This window comes from Mobula birostris, chromosome 16 (genome assembly GCF_030028105.1).
Source record: "Mobula birostris isolate sMobBir1 chromosome 16, sMobBir1.hap1, whole genome shotgun sequence".
In the NCBI taxonomy this organism is placed as follows: Eukaryota; Metazoa; Chordata; class Chondrichthyes; order Myliobatiformes; family Myliobatidae; genus Mobula; species Mobula birostris.
This window is the reverse complement of record NC_092385.1, coordinates 54,343,933-54,362,974: the sequence shown is the minus strand read 5'-3', so window position 1 is coordinate 54,362,974 and position 19,042 is coordinate 54,343,933. Positions and strand designations below refer to the sequence as shown.

Below are 19,042 nucleotides of genomic sequence, written 5' to 3'. Positions count from 1 at the left end.
TTGAGAGTAGTACCTTAGAGACTTTCAAATCTAAGCTCAATAGGTATTTTAACACACTGTTTGAATAGGAATTTGGCAAGCTTTGTTGGTCCGAATGGCCTGTTCTTGTCAAAAACTTTCTAATGTTGTAATGTTCTTTAGAGAGAGTGATGGGAACTGAACTCAGGTTGTTGACTCTGTAATAGTGTTATCCTAACTGCTGTGCAGCCGTGCCACATTACCTCCTGATCAAGGTTCATTGATTTTGATCAGAAGATTCAATGCATCAGTTCTCAGTAACATATATTGAAATTGCAATATAGGGGAAGAATTCTATTATCTCTATACACAAGTTATGAATACCCTACTTGACTACGGCCCGTGCAGATGATCAAAAACCTCCCGGGAGGAGGGAGAAGATGGCGGCGCAATGGCAGCGCGCGCAGCCACTTCGGTGATGAATATCTATTATCTGTCAAGTAGGGGACCGTGCACAATTCTGATTTGATGGAGACAGATGTGAGAGCACGGAGGAACATCTGGAAAACTTCTGAAATGTCGCTTCGCTGCCGCTGTTACTGTGTGGTAACCGGAATCTCCGGAGCTGAAGGCCCCGAAATCCTCGGCTTTGTGTGTTTCAGCGGCCGTGGAGAGGTCAAAGGTGCTTGGCAGAGGATGGCACTCGGGAGGCTGTATCGGAGAGGCTGGTTGGAAGCTCGAAGTTTTTGGATGGATGGACTCAGTGTCGGCTGTGGTCGGCTGCTTCCAAGGTATCGGCAAGTAGACGGTGCCTGGAGGTTTATGGCAGGGAGTTTCTCCCTTTTGCCGCCAGCTACTGGGGACTCGGGAGTCGATCGACTCGGTACTTTGAGATTTTTTTTTACTGTGCCCATGGTCTGTTCTTTATCAAATTATGGTATTGCTTTGCACTGCTGTAACTATATGTTATAGTTATGTGGTTTTGTCAGTGTTAGTCTTTGGTCTGTCTTGTTTTCTGTGATATCACTCTGGAGAAACATTGTATCATTTCTTAATGCATGTATGCATTTCTAATTGACAATAAAAGAGGACTGAGTGTTCTCATAATCTAATCTAAAAGCATTTCGAAGACCAATGGGATGGACTTGTTGGCTGCCATAGGGATACAATCATTTTTTTGTCATTTGACAACATAGTCCACATCTGCATTTCCAACCTGTGAACTGTTGGATTATGAATAACTCAGAGGAACAGAATCTGCTATACTCTAGGGACCAGCAAATGAAAAATGTATGTTGGTGGCCGGACAGTTTGGAATGCTTTCTTCACACAGAATATAGAACATTACAGCAGAGTACAGACCCCTCAGCTGACCTTTTAACCTATTCAAAGATCTACCTAAGTCTTCCCTCCTACATAGCTCTCAATTTTCTATCACCATGTCCCTGTCTAAGAGTTTCTTAAATGTCCCTACTGTATCTACCTCTAGCACTTTCCCGGCAAGCTGTTCCTCTTTGTGTAAAAAAACTTACCTCTGACATCCCCCCTACAGTTTCCTCCAATTACCTTAAAATTAGGCCCCCTTGTATTAACCATTTCTGCCCTGGGAAGAAAGTCCCTGGCTATCTACTCGCTCTATTCCTTTTATCATCTTGTCATAAATAACTCCAAGTCATGATATTGTAGCTTCTTATGGTTATACCATTACTACACACATTCATATTGGCTAAAAGGTTACGGCTGGTTTGTAAGTTGAAAGATGTCAGGGTGTACATTATAACCACCTTACAGGCTTCCGAAAGCACTGGCCATAGTTAGCTTCCTCTGCCAAGGTTGAAATTGCAAGAATTACTTCTCACCTGCTGGATTATACGAGAAGTTTTCCCAAACTGAGTCCAATGTGCCTGGATCCCCTGCTGGGAGATCTGGTTAACCCTGGGGTCTGGGAAGCCCAGGATAGGGAACACCTATGATGAAGGAAATAAATATGACATTAGGTAGGGCATGGACAGGATGCAGGCATTCAGCTGCATCTGCAGAACAAAAGTAAAACAGCCAAAGGAATACAGAAGGTACTACAAACCATGATGTAACTTAGGTTTTTGTGCCAGGTTTTGAAAAAGCAATTAACCTTTTTTTTTTCCTTATATAAAGGAGCAGACTATAAATGGGCATGTTCCAACTGAAAGAGTCCGATTGACAGTATAGTTTGTGACAAGGCTTCTCTGAGGAATGGTGGAGGGGCTTCTGAGTTCCTGAGATCTGGAGAGTGATGCCGTCTTACGTTTAGCCATCCGGTGCTCAGCTCCTGACAGGGTCACCCATGGTGGTAGGGTGAAGAGGGAGGTTCCAGACAAGAGTGATCCAACCAAGACCTCAGCGGTGGAGCTGGTGGAAGATGGTGACACATCACGATGGCAGCGAGTGAGGAGGAAGGCTTCAACATGAAGGGTCCCCAGTCGTCTTGCATTCTATGTGACTGGAGCCCGATCTATCAAGGACTTGGGGTGGCTGCCCATGCATCAGCCTCCCTACATTAAGCAAAGTCACCCAGAGGCATTCTCTATTGAGTGAATGCACTCTTACATCCTGATTATGTGGATCCCAGATCGGCCTCTATAGCCTCCTGAGGACCCACCAATAGAAGAACATCATACTCAACTCGAGTGACGTGACAAGGATTTGCGTGAGGCAGAGAGGCAACTAACTTCGACCTCTGGATGACGTGTCTATTCCCACAACATGGTAGCTCCCTACGTTCTGAGGCCTGTGAACCAGCAGGCAGGCCACAAGCTGCCCAACAGGCAGCTTGATGAGGACCACTGGTTTAATGTCTCAAGATTAAGTCAAGCAGGTAAGCATAAGGGGGGGGGGCAGGGACTCGAGGTGGTAAAATTATTTGGGTGAGCCTCAGTGAAGTACCACCACTTTCTAGCTCCTCAAAAGTATTCAGTTCCATTACATATGCAGCGTGACCAGTATGCAAAACACAGAACTGGTTTAGCTTTGATGTAAATTGGCAACTATGAGCTCAATTACATTAGAGGACCCCAAATTCCACATTACCTGAAGCAAGCATTCTTCGGAGAGCCAAGTTGAGTGGTAAAGATACCAACCCCACTTTGAGGCTGTTACAGAGACAGGAGAAATTAGTCCTTTAACACATTCTTCAGTCTCAACATCTGGTCTCTTTACCTGAACCTGTTGATCGCTGAACAGCTCCTTCCCAGCGACTTTACTGAGTTTCTGTGCGGGAAATCCACACTGTTGTTCAATAACTTTTTCAAAATTGTTGTTTTCCCTATTTATTAATGAGAAAGCAACCATAAACCATTGGCAGTCTAAAAGAATGTACATTACACTTGCACTTTCAAAATTGGAACCTAATTTCTACAGATGGAGAGCATTCTAACTGGTTGCATCGCCATCCACTGCACAGGATCAGAAAAAGCTGCAGGGGTTGTAAACACAGCCAGCTCCATAATGGGCACTAGCCTCCCCAACGTCGAGGATAACTTCAAAAGGTGGCATCCATCATTAAGGACATCCAATACACATGATATGCCCTCTTTTCACTACTACCATCAAAGGCAGTACAGGAGCCAGAAAACAAGCACTCAACATTTTAAGAACAGCTTCTTTCCCTCCACCATCAGATTTCTGAATAATGAACCCATGATTACTCCTTCACTATTTTTGCTCTCTTTTTTCAAGACTTATTGATTTTTTTTACATATTTCTTATTATAATTCACAGTATATTTTGTGTATTTTATGTACCAGTGTTACAAAACAACAAATTTCAACTGGTATCAAAGTTGCTGGTGAACGCAGCAGGCCAGGCAGCATCTCTAGGAAGAGGTACAGTCGACGTTTCAGGCCAAGACCCTTCATCAGGACTCAGCCTCCAACCTGATGGCATGACCATCAATTTCTCCAACTTCCAGTAATCTTCCCCCTTCCCCTTCCCTCTTCTTCAGTTTGTTACTCTGCACCCCCCCCTTACTTCTTCTCCTCACCTGCCTATCATCTCCCCCTGGTGCCCCTCCTGTCCCTTTCTCCCATGGTCCACCCTCCTTTCCCCGCCTATCAGATTGCTTTTCTCTAGCCCTTTACCTTTTCCACCTATCACCTCCTGGCTTCTTACTTCACTACCCCTCCCCCACCTACCGGGCTTCACCTATCACCTTCCAGCTTGTACTCCTTCCTCTCCTCCCACCTCCTTACTCTGGCATCCTCCCTCTTCCTTTCCAATCCTGATGAAGGCTCTCGGCCCAAATCATCGACTGTTGATTCTTTTCCATAGGTGTTGTCTGACCTGCTGAGTTCCTCCAGCATTTTGTGTGTTCCTCCCAAAAAAAACGGACTTGATCGTGGCAAGAATATGCCGACTTCATGCACCGAGCAACCGAAGACAGGACAGTCCAGGTCACTGGAGTGCTGAAGGAACAGCTTCACGAGCTGCACCACAGCACTGCCCTATAATCAGGATAAGCACTTTCCAGAAGGACATTGGGACCTACGTGCACCCTTCACAATTCTAAACTTGCAGTTACTTTCAAAACATTTAAAAAGTATCTTGATATGATACTGAATTGTTAAAGCATTGAAGACTATGGTCCAAATGCTGGTCAATGGGATTAGTGGCCTTTCCGGCCCTTCAATTCAACCTCCGATTTAACCCTAGCCTAACCATGGGACAATTTATAATGTTCAATTAACCTACTAACCAGTACGTCTTTGGATCGTGGGAGGAAACTGGAGCACCTAGGGAAAACCCATGCATTCCATGGGCAGGACAAACAGACTCCTTATAGATGATGTCAGAGATGAACTCTGAGCTCCGATGCCCCAAGCTGTAATAGTGCCACATGACCGTAGTGCCTGACATCTGGCAGGTTGCTTCACTGCATGTTGTTAACGCCACACACTACATCTACAACACACTAGTTGTGCAGGAAATGAATGCTTACGGTGGTAAGTACCATTGAATACATTTACAAGGAGTGCTGCCACAGGTTGAAGGGTTGGAATGGACATAATGGGCAGAAGGGCCTGTTTCTGTGGTATATGACTCTTACTTGGTGAGCTGTTTATTGATAGTAATTCTACAAACTTAGGGGGACAAGGAAGGACAAATTTAAGGGTTTTTTACTATTAAAAATACACACGTGGTTTTAACTGCACCTACATAAAATCCTGTCAAACTATCTAGTGAAAATATTTAAGATTCAATGTGACATGTACCATTTTCAATAAATATTGCTGACTCTCTTTACCCAAATAGTCAATCCAACTTTCTACTTAAGAATCAAAAACAAAACTCACCACTTTACTGTCAACTGAATGTAAAGATACAACTGACCATGGCCTTGGCACACATCACATTCCTTCTGTCCATGTCCACTGCAGGATCCACAACTGGGGGAAGATAAGACAAGTGAATATAGTCTGTAGCATACATGCACTGATTATGCCACACAGCAGATTATGTCTCTAATAAACAAGTAATGACAAATTAGCTTTTGATCCTTTATTAAACTAGTTCCATCATGGGTGCTCTCACCACCACAAGACCATCTACAAAGGGCGATGTCTCAGGAAAGGTGATATCCATCATTAAGGACACCCAGCGTCTAGACCTTCTCATTACCGTCAACAGGCAGGGGGTACAGGGGCCTGGAAACCCACATCAGATTGATGGCTTGGACCTGGACTCACTGGAGTTTAGAAGAATGAGGGGCAGATCTCACTGAAACCGACCAAATATTGGAAGGCCGAGATAGAGTAAACGTGGAGAGGATGTTTCCAATATTGGGAGAGTCTAGGACCAGTCAGCACAGCCTCAGAAAACAAGGATATCCCTTTAGAACAGAGATGAGGAGGATTTTTTTTTAAGCAGAGGTTGGTGAATCTATGGAATTCATTGTCACAGACGGCTGTGGAGGCCGAGGCATTGGAAGTATTTAAAGTGGAGATTGATCGGTTCTTGATTAGTAAGGGTGCTAAAGGTTATGGGGAGAAGGCAGGAAAGTGGGGTTGAGAGGGAAAGTAAATCAGCCGTGATTGAATGGCAGAGCAGACTCAATGGGTCGAATAGTCGAATTCTGCTCCTATGTCTTATGGTCTCCTGGTCCAGTGACACCGGTAAAAAACAGAATAGACATAAAAAGAAAGGGCACTGTATAAAAACAAGTGAGGCCTTCACTAGTTTGACAGCTAGATGAGTTAGGCCTCATTCACAACCTCACTTCTACTCGTACCTTTTTTTGCCATTACCCATGCAATGACTGCATCTGCTGCCATCGGCAGACACGGATCCTCTACCATCGCAGGTCCTGCATTTCACCTGTACGTGGAAATGTAACTCGTTATCCAACCTATTTCACCTCGAACATACTGGATGTAGACATCTTAGCTTAAAATGCAACACTTCCTCTGGGGCTTGGAGTGCACGCTCCCCTTTCCACCAGCTGCTCTGGAACGAGCTAGCCATCCATTCCAATGGCCATGTGGGGGTCCTCTACCAGCCCCAGAATTTCAGGTTCACGTACATTTGTTACAGTGCCACTTGGCCTTGATGGCTGACTTGACCAAATGAAAGTACAGGGTGGGAAGGGAGGACACAGAAATGAAACTGGCAGCATTTCCATGGTTAGGGTGTCCCATTGCTGAGCAGATACTCAACTCTTTTTAATAAGCAATTAAGGCTTCCAACTCCATTTTGAGCTTGTTCCCTTGCTTGGAAATTGTTGGCTCTTGCTGTGATGCAGTCTAGTTTCTGCAGATGCTATAACAAAACTGTGCCACGCAGTTACTGTAACTGTGTAACTGGGTGATGTGTGCTCTGGCACTGCAGCACAGTTTCTCATCGCTGAGTCAGATGGGGCTGGATTCTGATCTCACTGCTCATGGGTGGCACAGGGATGTGGCAGTTAGCTCAACACTTTACAGCAGCCAGCTGTACGTTAGGGGTTCAATTCTGGCCGCTGCCTGTGAGTTCAAACTTCTTCCCCTGGGTGACTGCAAGGGTTTCTTCCAGATGTCCCGGTTTCTTCCCACATTCCAAAAAGACGTGCAGGTTAGGGTCAGAGAGTTGTGGGCCTGCTATAATCGTGCTAGAAGCACAATGACACTTGCCGGCTGCCCATCACAATCCTCCCTGATTTGATTTAGATTTAGATTATGAAGACACGCAGTCCTCTTTTATTGTCATTTAGTAATGCATGCATTTAGAAATGATACAATATTTGATGCAAACAATGCATTTCACTGCATATTTTGACTTACTTGTTTATTTATTATGTTTTATTTTATTTATCATTATTTTTTTTTCTTTCTCTCTGCTAGATTATGTATTGCATTGAACAGCTGCTGCTAAGTTAACAAATTTCATGTCACATGCCGGTGATAATAAACCTGATTCGGATTCTGATGTTTTGATCTATATGTGACAAATAAATCTAATCTCTTTATCTTTTTGAAAATTAGATACACCACCTTCTGATTGGGATGTCGAACTAGCCTTATCCATTTGTAAAGGTGGACAGAAAACCCTTGGACTCCAAATGTCCTAACCAATATTTATTTCTTGATTCACTTCTCCAAGATGCCTTAAGTGCTCTTTCACTTCCCCTGAGATTTAGGGGAACCTGCTGTGTAAACCAGAAGGCTCCACTTCACCAACATAATGTTGGCTACATTGCATAAGATAATACCTTGCCTGTGAAGGGCACTGACAAGCCAGGAGCACTTGAAAGGTTCTCTATAACTGCAAGTTTACCTACCCATCCTGTCTGAAGGCAGTCACTGCATGGGAGTTTACCCATCGCCGTACATCCGTGGCACCCCTGGAACAGAGCAATTTCAAACAAAATGAGTGTTGCCTCCCAGCTTACTAACCAGTCATGATACTTGAAGTTTAAAACATTAAATCTAAGCAAAGAATGTGGAACACAGATACGTACAGCATAGAAACAGGCCTTTTGGCCCATTATGTCTGTGCTGGCTAGAATGCCAAATTACACCAAATCTCTTCTGCCTGCTCATGATGCATATCTTTCCATATTCATGTGTCCTCTTAAATGTCATTATTGTGTCTGTCTCCACCACTACCCTGGGCACATTCCAGGTACCTATCACTTCCTGTGTAAAAAAATTTACCCCGCATATTTTTGGCACATTGGCCTTTATAAATCGAGGTATTACGTACAGGAGTTGGGATGTTATGTTGAAGTTGGTGAGACCTAACCAATAAAAACAGAATAGTTCATACATTAAAACAAAATGGGAGAAGGAAGGAGGGATAACTGGTCCATAATATGGAGGTATCAATGGAGGTGTACCAGTTTACAGAAATGGAGGGAGTTCGGGTAGAAAAACTTGATAAGATATTTTATTACACCCTCTCAGAAATCCCATTATGATAGTAACCCCACTGTTTGCTGGAGAAATTGTGGAAATCAAAATGCAAACTATTATCATATTTTCTGGGAATGCCCCATTATCAAAGAGTATTGGAGTGGGATACATAATGCCTACAAGACATTTTTAAATGTGAAATACCCTTAGAAAATAAGACCATATATTTTGGGTATATACCTCAAGAATGGTTGAAAAGAGATAAATATTTAATGAATATACTGCTGGTGGCTGGTAAAAACACCCTTACCAGGAAATGGTTATCACAGGAGAGCCCAACTTTAAATGCATGGATGGAAATTACAATGGTCATTTACAAAATGGAGAAGATAACAGCATCTATTAATTATAAGCTGGAACAATTTGATTCATACTGGGAAAAATGGTTTAACTACTTAACACCTCATAGGCCTGATTTTATTCTCACAAGTCAATGAATATGTTGTAAAAATAAAATCACTCCCTACTTTGTATATAGTTTTCTTCTTTCAATTGTTCTTTCTTTCCTCTCCTTTCTATAAGTGTATACCTCAGATAAATATTATGTGGAGATTTGTGACAAATATGATTATACGATATATATGTACAGTATCTGAAATACATCTTACGGAAATGCTTGATGATGAACTTCAATTAAAAATAAATTACAAAAAAAACAGAATAGACATAAAAATAAAGGGCACTATATATGAGTAAGTGAAGCATTCACAACTAGTTTGACAACTAGATGAGTTAGGCCTCATTCTGTAGTCTTGGTCACCTACCTACAGTAAAGGTATCATTAAGATTGGAAAAAGTACAGAACAAAAATTTACAACAATGTTGCCAAGACTTTGATTACCCAAATTAAAGGGAAAGATTGAATAGATTTGGACTTTATTCCCTGGAGTATAGGAGAATGAGGAGTTTGATTATAACATTTAAGAGAAGTTTGGATGAGTACATGGATGGGAAGTGTATGGAGGGCTATGATCCAGGTGCAGGTCTATGGGATGAGGCAGAATAACATTTCAGCATGGACTAGACGGGTTGAAGGGAACTGTTTCTTTGCTGTCGTGCTCTATGACATCTCTAACCTACCCCCCCCCCCACAACTTACCGCTCAAACAGGATCCCACTAAGGAGTACCAGGCCATTGTCTTCCACACCATCACTGACCTTATTAGCTCTGGGGATCTCCCATCCACTGCCACCAACCTCATAGTCCCTCACCCCGCACCCCCCCCCGTTTCTACCTCCTACCCAAGATCCACAAACCCACTTGTCCATTGCTTCAGCTTGTTTCTGCCCCACTGAACTCATATCTGCTTATCTCATCTCAGTTTTATACCCCCTGGTTCAGTCCCTTCCTACCTACATCCGTTACACTTCACACGCTCTTGATCTTTTCAATGATTTCAAGTTCCCTGGCCCCCGTCGTCCTGTTTTCAGTATCATCACAGATGCAAAGACAACATGGACAACACAGTCTTAAAACAGGGCAAACTGTGAGATTTGTAGACCAAGACACTAATATCTCATACAAAGCTGAAGTCTTAGGATGAGCAGGGAAAGCCACTGGCAGAATCAAAAGTTGATACAACTTGAATTACCTAGAACTAGTCACGGTCGTGTCACTGCAGGGTCAGTCAATATGTCACATGTAGACAGACTTCATATTGAACCAAGTATAGATCTGGCTGAACCATCTGAGAAATGTCAAGAGGAAGATGTCCTTGTAAATAAGGGAGTGTGCTTTGATTCTGCAAAACAGGATGAAATCAGTAGTTGGAGAAATAATGGAGTGTTTGAGGAAGTCAGAGACATTGGCCAAAAGACAGGGTCTTCAAGCTGGGTGTGCACCCTTTAAGAAACCTCAGCAAGCATTACACCAAAAGCACGCTTGGTGGCTTGATGTTTTGAGGAACTGAACATAAGGGAACTCCAAAAAGATTCACCAACATGTGCATCAGAGTCTCTCCAACTTCTTCACTCAGTGAAATGTCAAAAGAATTGGCAATCCCATTCCATAGATATAAAATCCACATTCTTACAGGAACGGAGCTGTCATGTGACATTTATGTCCAAATCCCACCTGAAGCCAGAAGAGAAGGACCGCTGTGGAAACTCAAAAAGTGTGTATATGGTCTAGCAGATACATCACTCTACTGGTTTAAAAAGATCAAGGAAATAATGTTGAAAACAGGTGGAAAGATGTCACTAATGGATCCTGCTGTTTTTTACTGGCAAAATTGAGAATGTCATGTGATTGGAATACTTGCCAGTCACGTAGATAACTTCATATGGGGAGGCTCACAAAATGTTGCCACAACAGTCAACCCTCAGCTAAAGTCAGCCTTTCAGGTTGGGCTTGAGGAACATTACAGACTCTGCCATGTAGGGATAGACATCATTGTTATTGATGGAACAGTACTACTGCACCAAGAAAGCTACATTAGACAATCCACATGGAATCCTCATGTGCCATACAATGGGATGCAGCCCTCATTGAAGCTAAACCTGGCAACCTAGGTCAAAGACAGGTCAGATTCTATGGGTGGCAAGACAGAACAGACCTGACATCATGTTGGATGCCTGCAACTTGGCATCCAGCACAAAGAATACCGCAGTACAAACTCTACATGAGGCAAACAAGATAGTGTGTATAATTCAATCTGAAAAAACAGTCTTGAAGTTTCAACAGCTTGGGAAAGATAGCTCACTGAGACTCGTTGTTTTCAGTGATACTTCATTTGGAAATCTCCTTGATGGAGGTAATCAAGGGGGACATTTTATTGTACTGGTGGGAGAAGAGGGAAGATTTTCATTTCTCTGTTGACAATCAAAAAGGATCTGAAGAGCTGTACCTAGTACGCTGGCAGAAGAAACCATTGCGATGTCTGAGGGTATTGACAATGTTATTTATCTGGCCACACTCCATTCTGAGCTTGTCCATTGTTACCCAAAGAAGAACAGTCTACAAATAACTTGTGTCACAGCTAACTACTCTTTGGTTTATGCCATCAAATCCACCAAGTCAGTTGCAGAGAAGAGGCTTTGTCTCAAGATAAGCAGCATCAAGGAACTCATCCAAGCACAGAAAATTCATCATATGCTGTGGTCAACTACAAAGGAACAACTAGCTGACTCTCTCACGAAGAAGGGGGGCCAGCTCTTGTGCTGCCGAAGGCACTTAGTGAAAGCATTTGGAACCTTGAGGACTGCATTAACATCAATGGTTAGAGCTAATCCCCACGTCCCAAAGGACATTCAAGTGATGGAATTCATTCCCACATCCTAAAGGACATTTGAGTTGATATATATATATATTTTTAGTCCTCTGAAGGCATCAAGTGAGGCTATAGGATTTCTTAAGAAATTATTAGGCCTAACAACAGGAGGTATAACAAATATATCTAATTTACATAAAAAGGATGATGGGAGATTGTTGAATTCTGTTCATTTGAGCTATGTAAGCATTGAGTTGGGCTGTTTACTTTCCCCGTTATGGACATGCGCACAAGGGAGGGGGCGAGCACGTTGGGTAAGAAAATGGCAGCTTCATGTACTAAACGTGAACAGAGAAAGTAAAGTTGTTAAAATGAAAGAAAATCTCGCTTTTGTTGTTTGAACGTGAACACGTGAATGACCCACTGCTCATGGCAGATAGAGTTTTTAATGGTGAAGTGCAGGCCCTTCTATTTACCGAGGGAGTTCACTGCCATTGTGATTACTGCTGCTTACATTCCACCCCCTCTACTCCCCCCAACCCCATGTTAGTGCTGGAAGGGTGTGCAGGACCTCTTTAACCCTGAGACCACTCACCCTGATGGTGTCTTCATTGGTGCTGCTGACTTCAATCATGCCAACTTAAAAACACTTCTGCCAAAGTTCTACCAGCATGTCACAACAACAACCTCTTCCTCAGTGCCAGCAAGACCAAGGAGCTGAATGTTGACTTCAGAAGGAGGAAACCAGAGATCCATGAGCCGGGAGGATCAGAGGTGGAGAGGGTCAGCAACTTTAAATTTCTTGGTTGGTGTTATCATTTTGGAGGACCTGTCCTGGGACCAGCACAAAGTGCCTCAACTTCCTTTGGAGTTTGCGAAGACTTGGCATGACGTCAGAAGCTTGACAAACTTCTATAGCTGTGTGGTGGAGAGTATATTGATTGGCTGCTTCACAACCTGGTATGGAAACACCAATGCACTTGAACAGAAAATCTTACAAAAAAAACGTGGATATGGCCCAGTCCACCAGGAGTAAAGCCCTTCCCACCATTAAACACATCTGCACAGAGTGTTGTCATGGGAAAGCAGTATCCACCATCAGGGACCCCACCATCCAGGTCATGCTGTCTTCTCACTGCTGCCATCAGGAAGAAGGTAGAGGAGCCTCAGGACTCACAGCACCAGGCTCAGGAACAGTTATTACCCCTCAATGATCAGGCTCCTGAACAAACGGGGACAGTTTCACTCCACCTCATTTGCTCCATCACTGAAATGTTCCCAGAACCAATGGACACAGTGGACTCACTTTCAAGGACTCTTCATCTTATATTCTCAATATTTATTGTTTGGTTGCTTATTTATTTATTTGCTTATTATTTCTTTCTCTCTTTTTTATTTGCAGTTTGTTGTCTTTTGCAGCCTGGTCGAATGCTTAAAGTTGGCGTGGTCTTTCATTGATTCTATTATGGTTATTATCCTATTATGGATTTATTGAGTCTGCCTGCAAGAAAATGAATCTCATAGTTGTATCTGGTTATATGTACACATGTACTTTGATAAAAAATTTACTTTGAACTTTGAAATTGGTCCACTGATGTTGCCATGACTTTGGCCCTCCATTCCATCTCATCTCACCTGAAAAACGATGCCTTGTTACGCCAGGATTTTGATCATCGACTTCAACTCGCCATTTAACACAATCAGCCCTCACAGGCTGAAGGTGAACTGGCTTCGTTGGGACTCAACATCTCGCTCTGTGACTGGACCCTGGACTTCTTCATGGGAAAACGGCAGTGAGTCCAAGTTGGCAGCAACATCACACGTTGAGTACTGGGTGTGTGCCAAGTCTGCTGCCGACTCACAACTGCACTGTCAGCTCCAGCTCAAACCACATCAAGTGTGCCGATGATACCACACTGTTTGGCCACATCAGCCACAATGATGAGTCAGCATACCGAGAAAAGGTAGAGAGGCTTGTCAAATTGCACAAGAACAACAACCTGAGTCTCAACGTAGACAAGACAAAAGAGATGATTATAGATTCCAGGAAGCCCCAGGTTAATCACTCTCCATTGCACATCCATGGCTCTGACACCAGAAAGAGTGAAGTGCACAAAGTTCCTTGGTGTGCACAACCTGGACCCACAACACCTCTTCATTAATCAAGAAGGTACAGCAGTGTCTAAATTTCTGAGGAGACTGAGGCGTACGAGGCTCCCCACCCTCATTCCAACCCTCATTCCAACCCTCATTCCAACAACTTTCTACAGGAGCACCATCGAGAGTGTCCTGTCTGGCTGCATCATTGTGTGGAACGACACTACAAGATAATGGGCCACAAGACCCTACAGAGGATAGTGAAAACTGCTGAAGACTTCTTCCCCACTCCCTAACTATTCGTCACATTTACCAGGAATGTTGCAGACAAATGGACCCAAAGCATTGTTGAGGATCCCTATCACACACCTCACCATCTCTTTGACCATCTACCCTCAGGAAGGAGTTACAGAAGCATCAGGACCATGACTGCCTGACTGGGTAACAGATTCTTCGCTCAGGCTGTGAGACTGATGAAAACACTGCCACTAGGACACTAAGAGGTCTCATCATGAGGACAGCGAGCTGTTCACTCTACTGTGCTGCACTTTACTACATGCATGTTGAATATATTTTATTAACTTATTTATAGCATAATATTTTGGTTGATGTGCTGTGGGTGCACCGTGGTACAGAGGAATATTGTTTCATTCGGTTGTATATATGTACAGTCACATGGTGATAAAGTTTTGAACTTTTTTCAAATGCTTTGACTCCCTCTTCACCTTCTGAAAGCATTTTTTAAAAATGGATGCACATTCTAGGACCTACAGTTTTCCCAACGTCAACACTTAGAGAAGAAATGAAGTTACCAGTGCTCGTGGAACTTTAGCCTGAGCTGAATCCCGCGTAAGGGGTGAGTGAGCAGAGCTAGGGGAGATGGAATACTATAAAAAGTTGAGCATAAAACCCTGTACGGATTCTCTATTTAGCTGAACCCACAGTGAGGCTCTATTTAGTAACGCCACTGCATAGTTATAGTGACCAGGTTCAGTCCTGATCCTCAGTGCTGTCTGTGTGGAGTCTGTCTGGAGCAGCTCCTGTAACTGCGTGAGTTCCTCTCAGGTCCTCTGGTTTTCTCCCTTAACCCTGAGACGTGCTGTCAGTTTGATTGCAGCTCTAAATTACCTCGAGTGTAAGTGGCCGAAAGGAAAATCGGGGGGCTATTGTTGCATGACATGAGGAGAAATTTCTTTAGATGATGGCGAATCTGTGGAATTCTTTGCCGTAGACAACTGTGGAGGCCAAATCTCTGGGTATACCTAAAGTGGAGGTTGATAGGTTCTTTAATAGTAAGGGTGTCAAAGATTTCAGGGAGAAGACAGGATAATGGGGTTGAAAGGGATAATGTCAGCCATAATGGAATGACAGAGTGGACTCGATGAACCAGATAGCCTAATTCTATTCCTATATCTTATGGCCTTATAGACATATGAGAGAGAATAGACTGTAGGGGGATGTGGGAGGTGATGGGATTGGCAGAATTGCTCTGAGTGCTGATAATGAATCCACGGGCTGAATGGCCTCATTTGTTATTATCCAATATGAAAATTATGGGAGCTTCAGCAACAGTGCCAAAGATTGGAATGACATCTCAATGCAATGTAAGGGATCTGTATGTTAGGCCTTTCAGTTTTACTTCTCGCCTGAAACTGAAACAGTGAAAATTACCTCAGGTTTCTGTCACTGGTGATTATAAAGCAAATGAGTCTGGTCACATTTAGGCTGTTCCTCATCATCTAGAATCCTGCAGGCATACAGCATGGAAACAGGCCCTTCAGAATGTTGCCAGGACTTGTGGGACTGAGTTATGGAGAGAGGTTGAGCAGGTTGGGATATTTTTCATTGAAGCATAGGAGAAGAGAGGCCATCTTACAGGGCAATGTAACATCAGGACGGGTCAATGTGTACAGTCTCTTTCCCAGGACTGGGGAATCAAGAACTAGAGGACATAGGTTTAAAGTGAGGGGGAGAGATTTAATAGGAACCCATGGGATAATATTTTCATCCAGAGTGTGGTCAGTATATGGAATGATCTGCCAGAGGAAGTGGTTGAGACAGGGCCATAAACCACATTCAAAAGTTGGACAGGTACATGGTTAGGAAAGGCTTAGAGGGTGATGGGCCAAATTCAGGCAAACGGGACAAGTTTGGGTGGGAACCTTGGTCGAAATAAACCTGTTGGGACAAAGGGTCTGTTTCCATGCTGTGTGTCTCCAGGACTCTCAATCATGAGGAACAGCTCAAACATGACAGTGGTTGTCCTGGTTAGATATCTGCCAAAGTGATTAACAGAGTAGCACCATAAGCATTCACACTGTCTCACTCAAAGTTAATGTTAACCTTGATAATGAGTTATCCCTGACTATATAAATACATATATAAAGCCAAAGATGTGTAAATTCACACTTAAGAGAATGCTACTGATAAACGTTTTGGAAAGTTACAGGTATTACCATAAATGCAGCTGCTACTGGCACCCAAGATGGGTCTTCTCACAGTATTATCGAAGGATCCTTCAGTTCACAGACTGAAGTTCGGAACTGACTAAAGCTGTCAAGATGCCCATGGACGTGACTGCACACCATTCTTGGGGAATAGTTAAGGAAGGTTGAATTTGAAGACACCTCTCAAAGTCCAACACTATATCCTCATCATGAGAGGTGGAATCAAGCAAGGCTGTCTAACAGGGCTCTGCTGAATCTGTATAGACCAATCCCCTGTACAGCAGATACAATGGATTACAAAAACGTTGTTGAACTCCAACCATTACATCAACTTTGTCAGGAGGTTATTAATGGCCTATGCTTAAGGGCCCAAGAAGAAGGCGAATTTGAAGGTGGTTAATGGCAGGATTCTTAGCATTGTGCAGGAACAGAGTTATTTTGAAGTCCATGTGCACAGTTCCCTCAAAGTTGCCAAACAAGTTGATAGGGTGGTTAAGAAGGCATATGGTGTGTTGGCCTTCATGAGTCAGGGGACTGAGTTCAAGAGCCACGAATTTTGCAACTTTATAGAACCCTGGTTAGATCACATTTGAAATGTTGTGTTCAGTTCTCGATGCCTCATTATAGGAAGGATGTGGGGGTTAGAGGGTGTAGAGGATATTTATGAAGATGCTGCTGGGATTAGAGAACATGTCTTATGAGGATAGGCAGAGCGAGTTAGGGCTTTTCTTTCTGGAGTAAAGGAGGATGAGAGGCAACTTGACAGAAGTGTAGAAGATAAGAAGCATAGATCAGGTGGAAAGCCAGAGATTTTTTTTCCAGGATGGAAATGGCTAATACTGGTGGAGCATAACTTTGTGGTGATTGGAAGAAAGTATGGGGGTGGATGTCTGAGGTAAAATCTTTACACAGAGAGTGGTAGTGCTTGCAACTCCCTGCTAGGGTTGGTGGTAGAGGCAGGTACATTCAAGACATTTAAGAAACTCTTAGATAGGAAATTAGAAGATAGAAAAGTGGGGGGATATGTAGGAGGGAAGAATTGGATTGATCTTGGAGTAGGTTAAAAGGTTGGCACAACATTGTGGGTCAAAGGGCTGGTAGTCTGCTGTAATGTTCTATGTTTTAATCTAAATGGAGTGATTTCTCTAAAGAAGCCTTAATCGCATGCAGTGCTCCTACTTATAATGCTTCTAATTAACTGGACTGCCTCCAATCCAAAACAAAATGGACGAGGGGATAAATAAGCTTCTTCATCTTCAGCTTTTTATCCAATTGTTGCGGATAGATATGAAGACTGTTACAATGGCTGCAGATGCTGCCATCTGTCTTAACATTTTCTCCCAGCCAACACAAACAATGTTTCTGTCATCCAGTCTCTTAATCTCTAACACAAGAGATTCTGCAGATGCTGGAAATTCAGAGCAACACCTCCAGAATACTGGAGAAACTCAGCAGGTCAGGCAGCATCTATGAAAATGAACGAACAGTCACTATTTCAGGACGAGACCCTTTGTCAGGGTCTCATCTTATAATCTCTACCGTTTTGTGAGCATTACCTTTGTTCTCATTACCCTTCCCTCATGTGCTCTAACATCTTCTGTTTCTTATAAAAACTAACTCTTCTTCTCTGCCTGGCATGCAGAGTATTCCCAGCACTTCCCAAATTTATTTCAGATTTCTAGCTTCTATATTTTTTCCCTTTCCCTGAAAAGCTACTTTTTAACATTTTGGTGATCTACACAAATATATATTGTTTGGTGTGAAATGCAGTTGCCACTTCAGTAAGGTATCTTCAAACATTTTGTGATATTAAATTTACTCTGGTTTATCCACAGGTTGACTTAGTCCCTGCCCGGCATCTGCTGCACTTCGCTTTTGTTCTGAGGTTTTTTACCTTGACAGATGCAGTGTTGGGCACTTGAACTTTTTTCTTATTTTTCTCAAACATTTTCGGAATGTCTACTGGCACTTCCCATGGTGGTGGAGGGTTGCCAAAGCCAGAGCTGTCAATTGTCTGACCTGCGAAGAAAGAGAACAAGGAAAGAAATGTTTTATATTTCCAGTGCCTTGAAGTATTCACCTCCTTGGAAGTTTTCATATTTTACTGTTTTACAGCTCTAAAGCACAGTGGGTTTGATTTGACTTTTTTTGACACTAATCAACAAAAAGGACTCTTTTGTGTCAAAGTGAAAACGAGTTTCTACAAATGGTCTAAATTTATTGCAATTACTAAATACAAAATAATTGATTGCAAAATTACTCACCCCCTTCAGGTCAGTATTTAGTAGATGCACCTTTGGCAGAAATTATAGCTTTGAGTCTGTGTGAATAGGTCTGTATCAGCTTTGCACATCTGGACACTGCAAATTTTCCCCATTCCTCTTTACAAGACTGCTCAAGTTTTGTCAGATTGCATGGTGATCGTGAGTGAACAGCCTTTTTCAAGTCCAGCCACAAATTCTCAATTGGATTGAGGTCTGGACTCTGACTTGGACACTCCAGGACATGACCTTTGTTGTTTTTAAGCCGTTCCTGTGTAGCTTTGGCTTTATGCTTGGTGTCATTGTCTTGCTGGAAAACAAATCTTCTCCCAAGTTGCAGTTCTCTTGCAGATTTCAACAGGGTTTCCTCCAAGATTTCCCTGTATTGTGCTGCATTCATCTTACCCTCTACCCTCACAAGCTTTCCAGTGAAGCATCCCTACAGCATGATGCAAGCGCCACCATACTTCACAGATGGTGTGCTTTTGATTAAGTGTGACATTTGGCTTATGTCAAACATAGTGTTTAATCTGATAGCCAAAAAGCTCAGTCTTGGTTTCATTTGACTATAGAATTTTCATCCATCTGGTTTCAGAGTCTTCCACATGCCTTCTGGTAAACTCTAGCCGATATTTCATGTGAGTTTTTTT

At 42.9% G+C, this 19,042-nt stretch overlaps 1 protein-coding gene across 1 annotated transcript in view; it reads right to left on the bottom strand.

Moving 5' to 3' along the window:
- Positions 1–19,042, bottom strand: part of LOC140211142 (protein SSUH2 homolog) — a 64,635-nt gene that overhangs the window by 6,461 nt on the left and 39,132 nt on the right. Inside the window, exons 6-11 of the mRNA XM_072280655.1 lie at positions 18,026–18,150; positions 7,745–7,807; positions 6,221–6,306; positions 5,286–5,378; positions 3,154–3,259; positions 1,818–1,925 (exon numbers count right to left, since the gene is read on the bottom strand). Of these exons, the coding sequence (XP_072136756.1) occupies positions 1,818–1,925; positions 3,154–3,259; positions 5,286–5,378; positions 6,221–6,306; positions 7,745–7,807; positions 18,026–18,150 (581 nt within the window). The remainder of the gene's footprint in view (positions 1–1,817; positions 1,926–3,153; positions 3,260–5,285; positions 5,379–6,220; positions 6,307–7,744; positions 7,808–18,025; positions 18,151–19,042) is intronic.